General features: G+C 43.1%; 1 protein-coding gene across 3 annotated transcripts in view; it reads right to left on the bottom strand.

The window, feature by feature from the left end:
- The window catches only part of SH3RF1 (SH3 domain containing ring finger 1), a 304,090-nt gene that overhangs the window by 125,031 nt on the left and 160,365 nt on the right, over positions 1-18,694 (bottom strand). For all 3 annotated transcript variants that reach the window (XM_085641813.1, XM_085641812.1, XM_085641811.1), the window contains exon 3: positions 8,554-8,829. In XM_085641813.1, coding sequence (XP_085497939.1) covers positions 8,554-8,829 — 276 coding nt within the window. The remainder of the gene's footprint in view (positions 1-8,553; positions 8,830-18,694) is intronic.

An 18,694-nucleotide genomic window follows, 5' to 3' on the forward strand; every position in this document is an offset into this window, starting at 1 on the left:
AATGCGATGACAGTGCGAGGAGATAAACGACTGGGGAGTGAGGGAACGGTTATAGAATGAGGGAGAGAGCAAGGAAGAGTGGGAATAGTAGAATGAGCAAGTAGGAACATTTTTTTTTTTTTTAAAGGGGAAATTCGAAACAGCGGAAGAGGTAAGCAATAAGAGTGATCTTGGAAAAGAAGACAGAAACAATGGAGAAGAGCGGGTGTGAAGAAAAGGGTGGAAAACAACTGGTGAAATGTAAGAGCTAAAAGAGGAAAGAGTAAGGCTTTAAATGGCCTTCATCCTGCCAGTCCTCGGCACAGAAAGTAAAAACAAGCATTGGCAAAGACAATCAGTCTCAGCAATGCAAGAGATATTGGCTTTGTCAATGTCCATGTCTTTTAGCCATGTTGTCTAGCAGCCTGGAATATAAGTAACTTTTATAGTATTCACTTAATATAGATTGGCTTAATAGCTGTGAAATGTTTGATTTAGCAACTATTATAGAAATGCAATTACAATAGAATACAACACATTACATTACCAGGAGGCCTCCAAATACAGTACTCCCCCACTCCGGAAACCCCCACCCCCAAGAGTTTAGATCTGCCCATTAATCTTCCTCCAATCAGCTACACCTGCATATCTGATAAAAGACCAGTGAAGAATGGTTTAATGGATCTGCTATTGCAAAATTTCAGAGCCTTGCTAATAGCCGTTTAACAACAGAAATATACACAGAAAGGAGGAGGATTTCGACTTTAGACAATTGTACTTAATGGCACACACAAGTAAATTTTTTTAAATTATACTCAAACACCTCCGAGCACTCAAAAATCCATGTTGAAAAAGTTCGAAAAATTAGAATCATCAGTTGATAAGATTCATCCACTGTTTATTCATCAGGACAGCAGTTCAATACAAGCGCAGCCGACACGTGTTTCGTAAAGTCATATCAGACTCACAACTTCTTCAGGGCTGCAATTCAAAGGCCAAATAATACATATAAGTACTCCACTCTAGGAGTATAGCATTCTAACAACACAGTTCAATTACAGTGGAAACACCTTCAACACTCCCAAGTCCCAGAAATGTGGTGTAAAGTAAAGATGACATAGACCCCTCCAAGGACATGAATGAGTCACTCAAAAGAGTGTAATATGTCCAAATGGCAGGCAAAATATCCGCATGCCAAATGTATTCTCATTTCGTACCAAATTAACATAACATTTATTGCCCATATTGATGTCAAATAGGCCCCCAAGTAAAGAAACCAGAAATTAAAAGTGATGTGACTCAAGTGGATTCCACGTCATACCTGAAATAGCAATTCTTAGCGCTCCTTCAAGTCCACAAAAAGAAGAAATATTATCCATCCAATCCGGTCTCCAGTAATTGAACCCTTATACACTCTATAATAACACAATGAACGTAGTAAATGTCACCCTAATAATTCCATATTGATGTCTTCAAAAACGATTTATCCATAATGGCAACTCACCCTCATTTGCTTAAGGAGTTCCCAAGTTACTTCCTTCTTATTTCATTCCACTTAAGTAAATCAGCAAATAATTCTCAAGAAAAATCAAAAACATAACTCAGTTTCCACGAGGATTCCCTCCGGTCCGGTCTTAACATAGGCCAACTGTACTACTCCTCACCGTAATAAAAGCTCTCCAAATTTCCATGCAAAATCGGAACACGAGTACGTGCCCTGTAAGAAGAGTCAAAAGCGCACCATAAGTCACCAAATCCACTATTCAATACTGTTAATTATACTCGCAGCTTCCAGCCTACTCACTCACCCACGGTAACTCCAATCTTCGTTCAAACTGGTGGCGTCCACACCGGGCGCCATCTTAGAGTGGCTTTTTATGTGCAACAAAAGTATACGCCATCTTGGAACGGGCAATATTCACCTACCCCCGTTCTTATCTCAATTAATGCCAAAAGTCCTACACTTCGCGCAGGATTCCAATCGTACACGATTCAATTTTAAATCAGATATCGCGCGCAGTGGTCTTGTTATCCAGAAAGTCATCTCTGACCACACAATCGCTAATGATAATCTTGCTCAGTACCCCGCTTCATAACTTATCTTCAATATGAATGTCCATATTTCCGCAATACCGCGATGTTGAGATGGCTGGAGATCACGTAACTATCCTTCAAGATGCTACACAAAGTCCATATGCCACCGCACCTTTGGAATACAAAATAATTAGTTTGCTATAAATGGTATGACGCGGTCCCCACCCCAAGACCACATCTCTGAACAAAAGTATATCTAGTCCCCTCCACCAGTCCATGAGAGAGATGATATAGAGGTAGGAGTTCACAGTTCTTAATTCAATTTGTCCAAGTTAAAGTATAATATCTGTAACTAGTGACAATTTTTTCAGAACTATTTAAAATCATACAACATCACATTCCTTACACGGGCATTGAACTAAACATCTGCCCATATATGTCAAAATTCATAACGCAACTTTACATATTCATCATCCTGCAAAAAATTAAAGACAGTTCAGTTTTTTAAAAAATTATTAACACCGAAAATTTTCCATCCCATTCAAAAGTCAGCTATTAGTAGTACTGCATTCCTATACGGATAATCAAGAATATAGCATGTACCAAAATTTCAATCAGTGAAAATTGACACTCTCATTTAATTCATCTACCTTATTCCTGTCCTAGAAAGAATTCATATTCGTGATCACGATTAAGGCCGCACTCTACCGCCCTTAATTTGATCAACCATAGTACCTCCCTCCTTCTCAGTGCAAGCAGTCTATTACCCCCACGGGGACACCGCGGTACATGATCGATACCATGGTATGTAAAGGTATGTTCATCTTTTTTATCAAAATTCTGTACCATATGGGATGCAATCGGGTATCTTGTGTCGCCATTCTTCAAGGCCCTATAGTGTTCCACCATCCTGTCTTTTAGTCTCCTAATAGTGCTCCCCACATAAATCTTGCCACAGGAGCAAACAATAATGTACACCACAAAAGTGGTGTCACAGTTTATAAAGTCTTCGATCACAAAGTCACCAGTTGCATTGTAGTTGAATTGCAGCACCTTTGGTTTCGCCCATCTAAGAACTACACCTTCCACATTTGTAAAACCCTTTGTATTTTAGTGAAAAGTCTCGTTTGTCCACTTTTTTAGGGTAGCTCGGACTAACCATGTTTGCCAATGTCAGGCCCTTCCTAAATGTCAAGCTAGGTTTTGACGTCAAAAAGGATTCGACAGAAACTCATATCACCAAGGGGGTGCCACAGGGCTCTTGTCTAAGCCCTACCTTGTTTAACATCTATGTGGCACCCCTGGCCAATATATTGAGAGACTTTGGGTTTGTCCCTGTCTCCTATGCGGACGATACGCAGCTCCTATTCCCTTTTAAACATCTGACCGACGAAGTGAGGGAGGCCTTCTCAGATGGCATGAAAGCTGTTGCAAATTGGATGAAATCTAACTACCTCCAATGCAACGCAAGTAAGACCGAAGTAATGCTTTTTGGGGAGGTCAGAAATCTGTGGACTTCAGAGTGGTGGCCATGTGAACTGGGCCAAGTACCTGAACCCAAAGTGGTCGTAAAAACCTGGGGGTCCGTCTTGTCTTGATCGAGAGCTCACGTATAAGCAACATGGCAATTGGGTTTTCGGCCAATGCATTCATGTTATTGGACTCTTACGCAAAGTGTTTCCACTATTGCCTGATTCCACTAGAAAAACATTGGTTCAGGCACTAGTGTTGAGTCGCTTGGATTACTGCAATGGACTCCTGTTGTCAGCTAACCAGGGAGTCCTAGCAAAACTCCAAGTGATACAAAACACCGCGGCAAGACTTGTGATGAATGCCCCCCCAAGAACTCCTTCTAAACCACTCCTTGACAAATTACACTGGCTCCCAGTTTATAAAAGGATTACGTTTAAGACATGCTGTCTTATCCACAGAACCATACATGGCTCTGGACCTCCCTATTGGAAAGATAAATTCACTCCCTATAATCCCACTCGGCTTCTTAGGTCCAGTAGCCAACTTCGCCTTAAGGTACCGACCATCAAGAGGAGCAGACAAGGTGGGAAAGCCTTATCTGTGGCAGGCCTAACCCTATGGAATAAACTTCCTTTTGAGCTGAGGCAATGTTCTGAATTCTTGGTTCAGGAAAAAACTCAAAACGTTTCTATTTTAGTAATTCTTCTACCATTTTAGTTCTAAACGCTGCATTGTGCTGAGCTATTTCTTCCCGTCTCCTGTAGCTGCCAACTTTTCTCTCTCTTTTTCTTTTCTGTGCGCAGAGATACTCTTACGCAAGAGTCGATTCTAGTGCGATATAAATCCATAAATAAATAAATTGTAGGTCACAATCTAACATTAATAAATGCCAATGTTTACGCAAAATATTGTATAACTCAGCACTATCTGTACCAAAATTGGTAATTAGTCTAATCTGGTTATCCCTTTCCAGTTTTTTCTCCATTTTGCTCCGTCTAATCAAAGTAGTCTCACGTTTCATATTCCTTGTTTTTCGTGCCGCTAACTCAATTATATGCTTGTTATAACCCCCGTTCACTCTAAGATGGCGCCCGGTGTGGACGCCACCAGTTTGAACGAAGATTGGAGTTACCGTGGGTGAGTGAGTAGGCTGGAAGCTGCGAGTATAATTAACAGTATTGAATAGTGGATTTGGTGACTTATGGTGCGCTTTTGACTCTTCTTACAGGGCACGTACTCGTGTTCCGATTTTGCATGGAAATTTGGAGAGCTTTTATTACGGTGAGGAGTAGTACAGTTGGCCTATGTTAAGACCGGACCGGAGGAAATCCACGTGGAAACTGAGTTATGTTTTTGATTTTTCTTGAGAATTATTTGCTGATTTACTTAAGTGGAATGAAATAAGAAGGAAGTAACTTGGGAACTCCTTAAGCAAATGAGGGTGAGTTGCCATTATGGATAAATCGTTTTTGAAGACACTAATATGGAATTATTAGGGTGACATTTACTACGTTCATTGTGTTATTATAGAGTGTATAAGGGTTCATTTACTGGAGACCGGATTGGATGGATAATATTTCTTCTTTTTGTGGACTTGAAGGAGCGCTAAGAATTGCTATTTCAGGTATGACGTGGAATCCACTTGAGTCACATCACTTTTAATTTCTGGTTTCTTTACTTGGGGCCTATTTGACATCAATATGGGCAATAAATGTTATGTTAATTTGGTACGAAATGAGAATACATTTGGCATGCAGATATTTTGCCAGCCATTTGGACATATTACACTCTTTTGGGTGACTCATTCATGTCCTTGGAGGGGTCTATGTCATCTTTACTTTACACCACATTTCTGGGACTTGGGAGTGTTGAAGGTGTTTCCACTGTAATTGAACTGTGTTGTTAGAATGCTATACTCCTAGAGTGGAGTACTTATATGTATTATTTGGCCTTTGAATTGCAGCCCTGAAGAAGTTGTGAGTCTGATATGATTTTACGAAACACGTGTCGGCTGCGCTTGTATTGAACTGCTGTCCTGATGAATAAACAGTGGATGAATCTTATCAACTGATGATTCTAATTTTTGGAACTTTTTCAACATGGATTTTTGAGTGCTCGGAGGTATTCTGGACCACCTTGGTTGTCCTATTGGGGTTGTGGGAACCAATCCCTTCCTCCTGAGCACCATTTTTGGACTTGGACATTGTTGACTGTTTGACCTACATCTGCTGAGCGCTTGAAATAACTGTTTTCCCAATTTGTTGAAAATACATTTTTTTTTTTTGTAAAATCTTTTTTATTGATTTTATGACAGAACATAACAAAAGCAGGTCACAAAAGACAGGTCTTAAAAGTGCATTCACATCCGGGGTGTCGCAGCACCGGGAACCTACAGAGACAGCAGGAGGACTAAACCAATATGCTTGACGTCGGGCACCAGCCATTGATTATACCGGAATCTCGAGGCCAGACAGCCGGGCCTGCGGAGGCTCAACTATGTCCCCTCGGAAGGTGTTCCACAGTGACCACACCTCCCCCCACTTCCGCGGGCATCCTCGCGCCGTATATACCGCTTTTTCCTGTAGCATGCACCAGTCCATAGAAAATACATTTTTTTAATTGATTGGTACAGAAACAAAATATTGACTTAATGTAAAATAACAACGGTCTGTAATGCAGTGTGTCCATTGCGTCAAGTAACCAGGAGAAGGCTGCTGAGCTTGTGCTGGCATCGGATGATCTTGGTGAGCAATGCCACTGTATCGGCGTATGTTTATACGTCCCCATGTGCGTCAGTCAAAGTCACATCCTCTTATTATGAAACAACAATAAAAAAGCAGCATTTCCCATTCAGCTCAAGTGATCCTGGAATATTTTTAGCCAAATCAATAAAGACAATAAGATAGTCAAATAGAAGGGGCAGGCACGATGAGGGGAGTGGCTTAGAGTAGATACATAAAGAACAAGGAGGGAGCAAACAGCGATGAAGGAGGTGGCGAGGGCAGGTCAAGAAGGGAAGCGGGAGGGGGTTGAGGGACGGCAAATGTAAAATGACAGTGGGTCGTAATGCAGCGGGTTCAATTAGAGCATCCCTACCTCCGCTGCACACATGATAAATTAGGCATGAGGGAGATTTCGACAAAATGGTGCTTGAAAGACGCTCTCTTCCCACCTGCGCTGATGTGCACACTTTTACCACCAGAAGCACTGCTACAGCAATAACTTTTTAACCACACTGGAAAGACATGGACAAAGATAAAATACAAATAGAAACGACAGATCTTCCCCATTTCAAGATGGCTGCCGATCATGCACAGGTAAGGAAATTCTTCTGTAAAACACATCGCCATATAAATATATAATCGCAAGAGATAAACCCAGAAAGCACAGAGATGATTTGTAACTGTTATCACAATAGTGACGGCAGAACAAGCGAACCAGGTGGCAAGCAACAAGATGGTAATCACTGGTGTAAGTCTAAGAAAGCTCAAGTACATTCTATGTCCATTCAAAGAGTGCACATAGCGATGGTGTGTGGTGGCACACATTTGTCTAAATACTGACAGGGCAAAGGAAATGAAATGCAGTGCTTATAGGTGGGAAGGGTGTGCAAGAGTGCCTGTGAAGTGGGAGGACAAAAGAAAGTACATGCAAAAGGAGAGAGCGAAAAGCTAGCGATTACTATGAAGGATATTAAGTGTCAGGCATGCAGATGGAGAGGCTTAAGAAAGAGATACGCGAGAACAAGAGCGCAAGTGACTAACACAGGGCTTGAGTGTAATACCATTAGACCTATGAATTCCTATGCTGGGGACAATAGGCCATTCCTTATAGATTCCTGTATCTTTATAATGGGGCACCTGAATTTGATTTTGTGTTTATATTTTTTTATTTTACAATCACAAATGCAGCTTGATCGTCACTTCTGTATGTTGCAGAAAACGATTGGTACATGCAGTTAATTTGCCCTGGTACTGAAAGAGCATGTATCTTGCAACAATGACAGAGAAACGCTTTTCTCTGTTTTTAAGCATCGATTTAAATTAAACAGAATCAATGGCCCATGCCTAGACCAATCTGCACCATAGATGCAACGGACGCACTTGTTTACAGTTGAAGAAAATGTGAAACAATGTCACTTCCTGTCACTCGATCAACTCCTATAACACCAATACAACCATTTCCCCTACTAGAGCTAGTGGCCCACCTCACCAAAGGACAGCTTCTCAACTCAAGACAAACTATACTAGGACTTCCTGCCTCCAAGTTTTCCCAGAATTCCAAAAGCATCACAGTGCCGATGCAATACTACAAGGAATACCAACTGCATGTCTGACCGCCAGGTACTCCGTCACAACATAAGGTAGCATTACACTAGTACATGGCCACTGGAATTCTGCGATTCTGCAGCCACGGCTTTCTTTGCATAATTATGAATTTGCGGCATTTGCAACATAATTCACCCTCTGCTATGTAATCTAAAGATTTTAACAAAAAACAATTGTTTCACACTCAAACTGATCAAAAGTTACTAAAACATGACTACAAGTGTTTGTGAACAGTGGAAGGTCCATCGCAAAGGGTAACTAGTCATATTTCCGTAGATTATTTCTGTATTTGGTTGTTAAAATGGTACTAATGAGGCAAAATCTTTGCCCAGAACGTAGTGCAATGTATAAAAATTACAAAATAGTTAAGTCCTACTATCAAAAAATGTGCAGCTAATTTGGCTTTTCCTGCCAGGTAATTTAGCAAGCCAGCCACATAATTTGGTGGCACCCCATAATTCAAGTGGCCATGCACTAGCACAGGCCCTACTGTCAAGGGGCTCTGCTGTGGCAGGTCATCAGAGGTACAACGCCATATTCTGATTTTGGGGGCTATCACAAGGACGTTCATCTCCAGTGAGCTCAGGGAGCCTGAGAAAATATGTCAGAAAGCCCTGGACAGCAAACATCACAAATCATTTCTGAAAATGCTGCAAGCGCGCCTTCTTCTAATGCTGGTCTCTGTAATTACTGTTGAGACCTGCACAGGCGCGGAGCCGCGCTACAACCTGATTCTTACCTTTGAAAACGGTAAGCAGTCCTTGTCGGCTTCCTTGTCTTTCACTTCGAAGTCATAAAGTGCTTTGCATTGAGGTGGGGGCTGAGGTAAAGGCTTGATGATCTGGACAAAGTTGGTGGGGAAGAAGCCGTGGACACTGTTGATCTCGCCGTGGTACCAATTCTCATCCACTTGGCGGCGCAGGATGATGATGTCACCTTTGGCGAACTTGAGATCCCCGGGCTCTTTGCCCTCGTAGTTGTACAATGCTTTGGCACATGGCAACTGAGGTACACCCTAAAAAGAAGCAGAGAACATTTGTTAAATAAAGAAGCTGCACCCTTTGTACCACCTATGCATAAGATTAGTGAAGGTAGAAAGTGTGGCGCCAACAGCATCCTCAAAGTGACACCGTCCGCTAATTGGAGCAACTTCTCATGATGACAGGTTTCAAAACATCACACAAACAGAACACATACCCGCAGATTACGAATGTAAAGATCTAGGTTTTTGTGATAGGGAGGTAAACAACGATTTAAGAAGCATTATAAACATATTGACGAATTGTTTAATGATTGACAAATTTATAACGTTATATTTCCGAGGTGTCGTTACTGTACACAAAATCGTACGACCTACACAGAAGGCCTTCTGTGGAAAGTTAATTGAACCCCCTTCATTGGGTTATTGTTAGGCTGCAATTACACCTTATTGTTGTCCATGTTACCAAAGGGAGGGGCTATCCACAGGTACCAGGGCCATGAGACAACAGAGGCAGAGAGCCGGTGACTAGCCCAGTGACCTGCACAGAGATAGCGAGTACACCCATAGACACTATCACGATAGGACAGGAGTACACAGACTCTGGACTTACTATATATTGTGATTCTGTTTAAATTACTTAATCCACAATGCCTGAGATTGCAATCATTTGTACTGCATGTATGTATACATGTATACAATGTAAATAACATATATGATACTGTCCTAGTTATATGCCTCCACAGGGTCCCCCACATATCCTGTTTTCAGTAATCTGGTTTCAACTGGACCACACCGCTCAAAGGTTTTAGATATTCCTGTTGCAATAAAAATGCCATCTGTAAAGCGCACTGCTGCTCTTTGCAGCCCAACAATAACCTGTGATAATGATAGTAGAACTAGTGCATACATTAAGACTAATATGTATATAGCCCCATAACCAATCACCCCCATCACGCTTCGAAGGTTAAAGAGGTAAGACACGCGGGTGTACCAAACTCAGAGTGATCATTTCACAAGCTTGGAAGGATGAAAGAGCACGTATCCCTACAACATGCGCACAACTCCCAGCACTACCATACTGTTGGTGACTATCCACTTCAGTGTTTTTGTGAGGGCGTTCTGCATGAACCAGTCTATGCCTTCTGGTTTGTCTGCTTTTTGTGCACGGTCTGTATTCCAAGAGTCTTAGTGCCTAAAAGGAACCTTCGTAACTATCTAGCCTCATCTCAGATCAGCTGATCGAGTGGCTGGATACCAAGACTTATCTTTAGATCTCATCTGGGCAGTGCATGCGCTGTCTCTGAGACCTTTTCCTTTCTGTCAGTAGGCTTGGAGGCCGCCCATTGCTTACCACTGGGTGGCTTCACTATCACCCTCATTTGCTTGCTTCTTTTTGGTCAGCTGCCATAGGCTGCCTTCCTCTTGGTGTGTTTACTCGCCTGGGGCATGGATGCATTACTTGTCTCCTGCCACTACTCATTTCTGTAGGTGAGACTTCTTTTATGGACTTAACCACTCCACGCAAGTGGGTCTTTTTCAGCTGGCTACCTTGTGTACTTCATCCCCATCAGTATTCCTCCGATGTTCATCTGCTTGCCCTCTCCCTCCCTCCATTAGTTGTCTGTGTTGGCAGGCCTCCAACGTTAATTTTCCGTTTTGGTGTGCCCCTCTTCCCCCTCCTTCACTAAGTTGTCAATCCTGGCTTGCTCTGCCCCCACTCACTCCCTCCTTCTGTTGTCCATGTTGCCCTCACCTCCCCTTGCCTCCGTTGTTTGTGTTGACCTCCATAACGGTCATAACAAAAATAAAAGTGCTATGATGCAGACACCACTGGTTGCATCAGTTTCCCCCCTCACAATCTCCGCGTTGCTTCCCCCTTTCTTCCATGTTGCCTACCTCTCCACCATTCCTCATCCAATAAAAAAAAGCGCTACTACATGGCCAGAACAACATGGCTAAAAAAAAATTGCTTAAGCCAATACTTCGTGCAGTCGAGACTTATTGACTTTGCCAATGCTTGTTTTAATGGGAATTTGACAATTTCACTGAGTGAGCATTAATGTTTTGACTAGAAGCACTGTCCCCTTCTTATTTTCCCATTGTCATTGCTATACTGTGGGTTACCATTTGCATCTCAGTTTACTGGATTTGTTCAGTGTTTCCTTGCTGTAGTTGCTTATTGCTTTTGTTTGTTATTATATGGGAAAAACTGTTAAGTGCTAGAATACCCTTGAGCCACGACGGATCACTAAAAACTGCATATAAAAATTAGACAGTTAATTTTTTGCAACTGCGATGTTTTCCTATCACTTCAATGTTTTATTGCTCTTTTGTCATTTCCAATTTTAAATATCGAACTACGCTTCGTAGGGAAAGAGGCTTCGCCGTTCCCTCTAAACCAGTTGGAAGCCATGGTGAGTTAACTTTGATAAATGTTACAGTCGTACATATTTGGAAACACAATACATGAACCCTCCATCTGCTGACTTTCATGCAAGAATTGCTGTAATTGAAAACCTTGCATGGTTAATATAGTACCACAGCCCGCTGGCTCAGGACACACCAGCTGTTAAAGGCCCTCTCTCTGAGTTATAACCATAGCCGAAGAGGAGGGCCAATAACGAGAAAGACGAGCCTGAGGCAGAAGCGCTGTAATCTTATTGGAACATTGCATCCCCTGAGGGTAGAATCTTCTACATTAAACCAGGAGGGGCCCCTTCGGTCATTAGCATCTAAAGCAGGAAAAAGGGGCTTGACGGAGCCGGAAGAGTGCTGTGTCCATCATCCCCCTTGCTACAGAGAAGAATATACAGGCTAATGTTCACACTCTAGGATCATCGGTAGGGTCGGTCATACTCCCAAGTTGAAGACTTTAGGGAACATATTAGCAATAAAATGGGGAGAAGAGGTGATACAGAGGAAGGTTTGTCCTCCTCAGTCTTGAAGCTGCAATCAGACCGAAGAGCCCTACCCTATCAAATGGACTAACCAGATTTGTATTTACTGGAAAAGCAACAATGCTTGTAGGAAAGACCCTTACCCACCACGATTACCCTTTGGTGGCATTCTTCATCACTGGGTTCTTCCCGCTCCGCTATGAAACGGGGCGTGCTGCTACCTGTGAATTACAGCTGAGCAAGGAATGGTACCAAACCGATGTTACAAGAGATTAGGAGCTGGAGGGGTTTTGTTTGGGAGTTAAAAACACCTGTCCGGTGCCTGTTATTAATTCAATACGCGCCCCAGACGGTAAGGTTAAAATCTAGGAAAGAAAATGGTAAGTCTGCAAGGGATTCAGTGGTCTTAACTTCCTTCCTTTATCTAGTCTACATGTTTCTGCCACCCCTCCCTCTGGCATCGTAAGGACCGCCACTCTTGAGTATTATTTTGACTTTAGTGAACAGCCATTGATATATTTGGACACTTTTTTTTTTTTAAACAAACTCAACCATACAAAATGCTTTGCAGAGTACTGTCCGACAAATATCGATTCTGAGTTTTATTCTTATGGTATTTTTATGATGGTGGAACTAGGAAAATTTTGAGGGCAGGTTTTCTTCACCGGTCGTAAGGTCAACACACATCCCAGAGAGTGTGCAGAGGGAAATAATTAAAATAATGGTGAGTGCCGGCCGTCCACTCCTAAAACAACATAGGTGATTAAGCACCTTCACCGTGGCCACCTTGGATAAAAATAAAATATGCAGCAGCAGCATCGTCAGCTCGACCATGAAAATGCATCTTTGCTGACATTTTGTAGGCGCCACAGTAAAGCCACATCAGAGGACTCAACACCTAGCCCAGAGATTCCAGTGCCCTGAGAAAGTGTACACTGAACAGGCTCCAACTCTATTCAATAGATGCATTTCTCGCTGGTGCTCGAATGGATTTATGTGGCGTGCCCTAGCTTTGTATATGCCCCTGCTATGCTCCACTGCGAAGCGCAAACTCCACAGAAGACGTTTTAGACAGCGCACACTTGTCACCAGATTTGGCAACGAATGGCAGCTGTAACAAAGAAGATGGAAAGGGGCGGAATTATTCAGCAGAGAAATTGAGCTGCCGCTGAAGGCAAGAGAAATGGAAGGAACAGTCAAAGCATTCTCAGGGAGATAGTGTGGTGACAAAAACTCCACAATCTTCCAACAGACACAATAAGGTATTGTTCAGCTCAATGCGTATACTTTGAAGAAAATAAAGGACGACAATCATGCAATGTTTCATAAAAACTACACAGCGCAATCGGGGAATTGCGATACAGTTTTAAAACTACGTTTACGATATTGAGGTCCTACACCCTTTGATACACACTCTCTGCTTAAGAGTCCCCCAGCATCTGTACTTCCTGGCATCTAATCTGGGAGACAGTGCTGATCAGGAAAAGGTGCAGTTCCATCAATCACCCGAAGGGATCGCTGTGACGAACAGTTCAGCTCACTTTTTGCTACCTGAAACTATTCGTACCCAGGCTTAGGTTGTGCAGCAGACTTTGGCCTCCTATCCAGTCTCATTCTTGCAAAGTTCTCAAGGCCCACAGTTGCCTGTGTTCGAACGCTGCAATCCATGTGGGTGCAATGGCACAAAATAAAGTGTGAAATCTTTGTAGCTGGCTGCCATCAACCTTCCTGGAGCAGTAATCATGAACAGACAAAAAGATATCCTCGGCCTAGAAACTTCGCCATCTAGAACAGAAACTGCAGACCTATCCCTCACCCCTACCATCTATCAAATGACAGTGCTCAGGAAGAAGTGAAAATCAGTCGCTTGCCACCAAGGTCCTTAATTAATTTCTACGGGGAGACCTGTCTCCATTCGCTTTTACTCCAGTGTCTGGGACTCCAGCCAGAGGGATGCAGTCAATACACCTGCACTGTCTGGAGATGGTGTAGCCGCCCTCCATCTTCTACTATCTTAAACCAGGAGTATCCAAAATGGATCCCACTAGCCCCCAGTACTCAAGAAACATGTGCTACACATTCCCTGTACATATACGCACTTAACATGCACACAGATTATCAAGAGCAAAGTTCTGGGGTTCATACATAACTGCAGAACTTTATATGAGGGGTCAGCGGGACACCCTCTCGTTTGATCAGACAAAAAGGTTTGGTCACACTATGGATTCACAAAAACTTGGCAAATTGCCACCACGACTTTATATGACTTACCCAAGACATGGACAGTAGGCCCCTACCCGCAGGCTGTGTGTGCCCCTCCAGGTCACAGTGCAGGTTCTGGACCCCACATGAACAGGGGCAGGCCTAGGCCTCTGCACACATTCTAGAACAGTGTGACACCGGGGCCAAGCCAAAAGGATACCAGTTTCACATGCAGCCAGGCACTTATGGCAGGGATACATGGCTGTATACGGAGCAGGGGACATTCTCCTCACAATAATGCTAATTGGTGGTTTTGAATTTGGGAGAATCCTGCTACTGTTTGCTCACAGTATGGTGGCACAAAGCATCATATTTCCATACTCCGCACACTACGGCGTTGGCAGAAGATGGTTATCTCAGCTCATGAGCCACACAACTGCACAACACTCACAGGAAGCCTTTCCCAAAGCCTACTTCACTTGGAGACCCTGCTCAAAGAGGCTCATCTCGAGCGAAGCAAGAGCCAGGAGTTGCTTTAAGTCTATTCCAGGTGGAAATGAATCATAAAAGAGCCTGGAGTATTAAATGCTGAACTATTTTCTGGCTCAGTGTGCATAATTTTACACTACTCAAAAGCTTAATGATTTTGTCATAATACAAGCATCTAAGCAGACCAAACAGCTGTAACTCGTGGATTGGTGAGTTTCCCTATGCATGCCTCCATAAAGTGTGAAAGGATTTTCAGTGACACAGGGAAATTAAAAATGTGCCTATTTCGCACCCCACACAACCCAAAAGAGGGCCATATATGCAGCTCCCAGCTTGAATTGTTTTTATCCTCCGTGATTGCTCTTACGAGTCATGCCCTGTTGCCGCCTGTCAGTCACGCTGTAATGCAGCTCCACTGCGTCACCCTATAGTAGAACAGGTCTAAGTATTTCAGAGGGTCGTTCTCCTCTTGTGACAGCCCACTTTGCAACCAAACTTACTTATAAACAACGGGCCATCAGATGAACAAATATATAATTCTCCAACTGAAGACCCGAATATCCGATCCGCGACCCCACACTGAGCAGTCCTTCTGCCTGGACAGATAAATGCCAAATGCCGCACATTATTTTTTTTTAGAAAAATGATGTAGGCCAGGCTAGCACGCTCCTCAGAGAGATGTGCTTGATTCAAGGAGACGTGCGGGTCAGTCATGCATCTTGCACATCCAGAGTTTTTTTCCACTTCATTCCACAGAAGATTTTCAGCTAATTTTCTAGCCTAAATCCTGTTTTAGAATGTCCCTATTCTGTCCAAGTGGCAGCATGAATGGATGCATTGAGATGCGCATTTGCATCCTGCCGTGGGTGAATAGCGCTTTCAGGTCTGCTCACACCAGGAGCACAAAAACATGGCTCATTTAGTGAGCGGCGAGTTTCCTAGCCGAGGGCTCTCGCGCGCTCCCTGCTGGTGTCGTGCCTTGCACACTGGTGGCCTCTCACTAGAGCCAATGGGCGGTGCTTTGAAAATGCATCCATCTCGCCTGGTGCAAAGGCAAGAGATGAGTTTGTCACCATTTCCAAGAAGCGTGCACTTTGGGGGAATAATTCACAAAGATGGTTGACGCTCTTGTGTAATTTCTACATTACAAAAATTCGTAATCGGATGACTCGGGCAAAAAGAAGTCACACAATGTACGTGCAACCTTTACATTTGTACGTGGCACTAAGATGAGTAGACGAGCCTTCTCAGGGTAATGCCAACACCGAGTTAAAGACAATGCAGTGGAAACAGGGTGAGTGAGCCACATTTGTGGCTATTCACAAACACCCGCCCTGCTTTTCCAGCACTTACCTGCACATCTACGGGTATACACGAACAATCCAGGAAAGAGTAATAATATTCCACACTGCCACAGGGGGGCAGCAGGAAGGGACAACATTTAAATAAAAGAGTATTCTATGAAGAGAAAAGGGAATACAAATGTGAAATATAATTAAGACAGAGTGTTGAGAGGCAATAAAAAAACTGCAGAATTATGTCGACAAAACAAAAATAAATATTTCTCAAATCCTCTTGGTTGTGCGTTGCAATTCTTTTATTCTTTGTACAAATGCGTATAGACAACGCGTTTCACCCCAAACAGGGTTTCTTCAGGGCAAAGCACAATTCAAATTTTCACACAGCACAAAGCCAGTGGCGTGTTGTGTTCAATAATTTCTCTTCTCTCAACCAAGTACACGCCACTTCCAATTAACTGGCATACAAAAAAAGAATGGTAGGCACAATTCCGATTTCCACAGATCAAGAAGCCAATGGTGAGTTATTTCATTAGTGTCTCTTCTCAAACAAAGAAGTGCCACTTCCAGTTATTCAAATAGTATCCCTTACTCAACAAGGATGTACCACTTCCAATTTAATGGCATCCTTCACGTCAATAACAAAGGTCAACCGCAGGTAAGTAGATGCAAATGCATCATTCAAGTTCAAGCAGGCAAGTCCATCCGAGTCCAAAACGTATCCCATGTACGGAACGAGTCTGCTGCCAGTTAATTGGGAGCGTTGGCTGTACGCATTTGTACAAAGGATAAAAGAATTACAACGCACAACCAAGAGGATTTGAGAAAGAATTATTTGTATTTTGTCGACTCAATTCTGCACTTTTTGTATTGCCTCTTATCACTCCTTCTTAATTGTTTTTTATTTATGGCCATGTGGCAGCTGGTCAGTTGAGGTGGGGAATACGTGTTTGAATATATATTTGTGACAAGTTCAGGTAGTGCAGTGTGAAATCAACCTTGCTGCCTCTCTTTGTTTTGAAAATGTGAAATATATTTTACTACTTACGCAGGTAAATCGTTTACAATTAGAACACTGCACAAGAGTGCAAAGTGAATTCGAGTTTTCTCACAATAGTCAGTAGTGTGTAAATCAAATCGTCACAAGTAATTAAAAAGGCAGCGTCACCAGATCATTCAATGTCAGGGGCCTTTACCGAATAAAGCAATGCATTCTGGGAGTGAGATGCACCTTCCTTGACGGCATGGGAACCAACGTATCTTTCAAAGTAGGGAGTGTAGGGTTTGACACAGGATCTCTCTTTGGACATTAATCGGATTGGTTGTTTGAAGAGGTAGCTCATACACTGCACTGCACTCCTCCAGTCTTTGGCCCCAGTGATGGGAATTCCACCTATTAGGACGGTATGCAAATTGCTCTAGCAGTATCTCTTTGCAACTTAGAAATAGAGATCATGGTCTAAGTTCAGATGTGTTACCAAACAACTTGTTAAAACAAAGTGTTCTGCAGCTGACAGCCAGTTAATCCAAGGAGTTAAACGCTCACTGCTGGCATCGGCGTATCACGAGTTCACGAGGGAAATGGTGTGGCGCCGCAGCCAGGGCGACTGACTCCGGAATCTGGGGATCACGGTTCGATCCCCGGTGGCAGATTAGCCCAGCACCATGTGACTCTGGGCAATAGCTTGCCTAATCTTCCCGACGGCCTCCAGTGCCTAGAGACCCTTACGGGTGATTGTTCGCGCTTTACAAATGTGGATTTTTATTATTACGAGTTCCAGTCTTGGCAAGACATGCTCAGCCTTCCAAGGATGGCAAACCCCGAGTTAGTTTCGAATCAGCGACCCCCAGCTGAAGGGCTCCGCAACCCTTCGCTGATCCCTCGTGAGCTGAATACCATGAATTCAGAAATAACCTGACAGATTGATGCACGAGGTGGAAGACGGTCTGCTGCTGTGCGATTAGCAACTTGTGAACAGTGAGAGCTAATTACACAGAATGTCAGAAAAAGAAGCCTGTGACTAGAAATCTATTTTTACAAGCCATAGAAAGTCGAAACTCCCTTTGTATAACCTACTTTGAAAAAGCTTGGCACTGCTGTTGGATCCAATTCAAATTGTTACAAAAATAAATCATGTCAAATAAGTTGAAATCTAGGTGGAAATTGAAAATATCCTCTAGACCGCCACAATGGGCTCCTGTGTCTCGAATAGGCAATAATACTGCTAAAGGGGCAATGACTACATCACCCAGGGGTGGTTGGTGAAAGGCAGGGCTTTAAGTGGGATGAAAAAACGGGGGTGTCTCTCAAAGGGGCGTGGACAATGTAATTAAGGGCGTGGCTTAAAACACATAAGTTCAAAGTCTGTGCTTAGCCCGTCTTGTATTTTGTTGTTTCTGTCATTACATCTAGGTATATGATACAACAAGTAAGATCATACCTACAACAAGTAAGATCATACCTACAACAAGTTAGGACATTTTGGCTTTGTCAATGGTTGTTAGACAGTACAACAATGTTGCTGCTTCCTAGTTTCAAAAAGAGAAGGGAAATCCAGAGAGAAAATGACTCTCTTTAAATGATTTCCCTCTTCCCCTACAGTCTGGAAAAAAACACGGACGCCTGTGCCAGGGCACAAAACAGAGGCGGAAAGCGAACCGTTTTGAGGACTCCATTAAAAAAACTGTCGGTGCTCGGCACAGGTGAGACCCGGTCCACTTCAAGCCCCGGTGAAAGGAGAAAAACAATTAACAGTTTTAAAGGAACACTGATTAACTCACCCATGAACAGACGATGAAATGCGGAGAAGCACGATAATAAGCCCCGGAGTTTCAAAATGTTTTTATGGTGGAGTGCGTAGAATAATTTCGCAGACCTATGCAGCGTTACATTTTGCCTCCTCCCTCCCTGACCTTGGGAATAGGGCCACAGTTGATGCTTGCATGGACAATCTGGCAGCAGCATCCTGTAAACGCGCCTCTGGCCTGATGAAGGCCAAGAAAGGAAACCTG

The sequence above is a fragment of the Triturus cristatus genome, chromosome 2_2, assembly GCF_964204655.1.
Source record: "Triturus cristatus chromosome 2_2, aTriCri1.1, whole genome shotgun sequence".
Taxonomy (NCBI): Eukaryota; Metazoa; Chordata; class Amphibia; order Caudata; family Salamandridae; genus Triturus; species Triturus cristatus.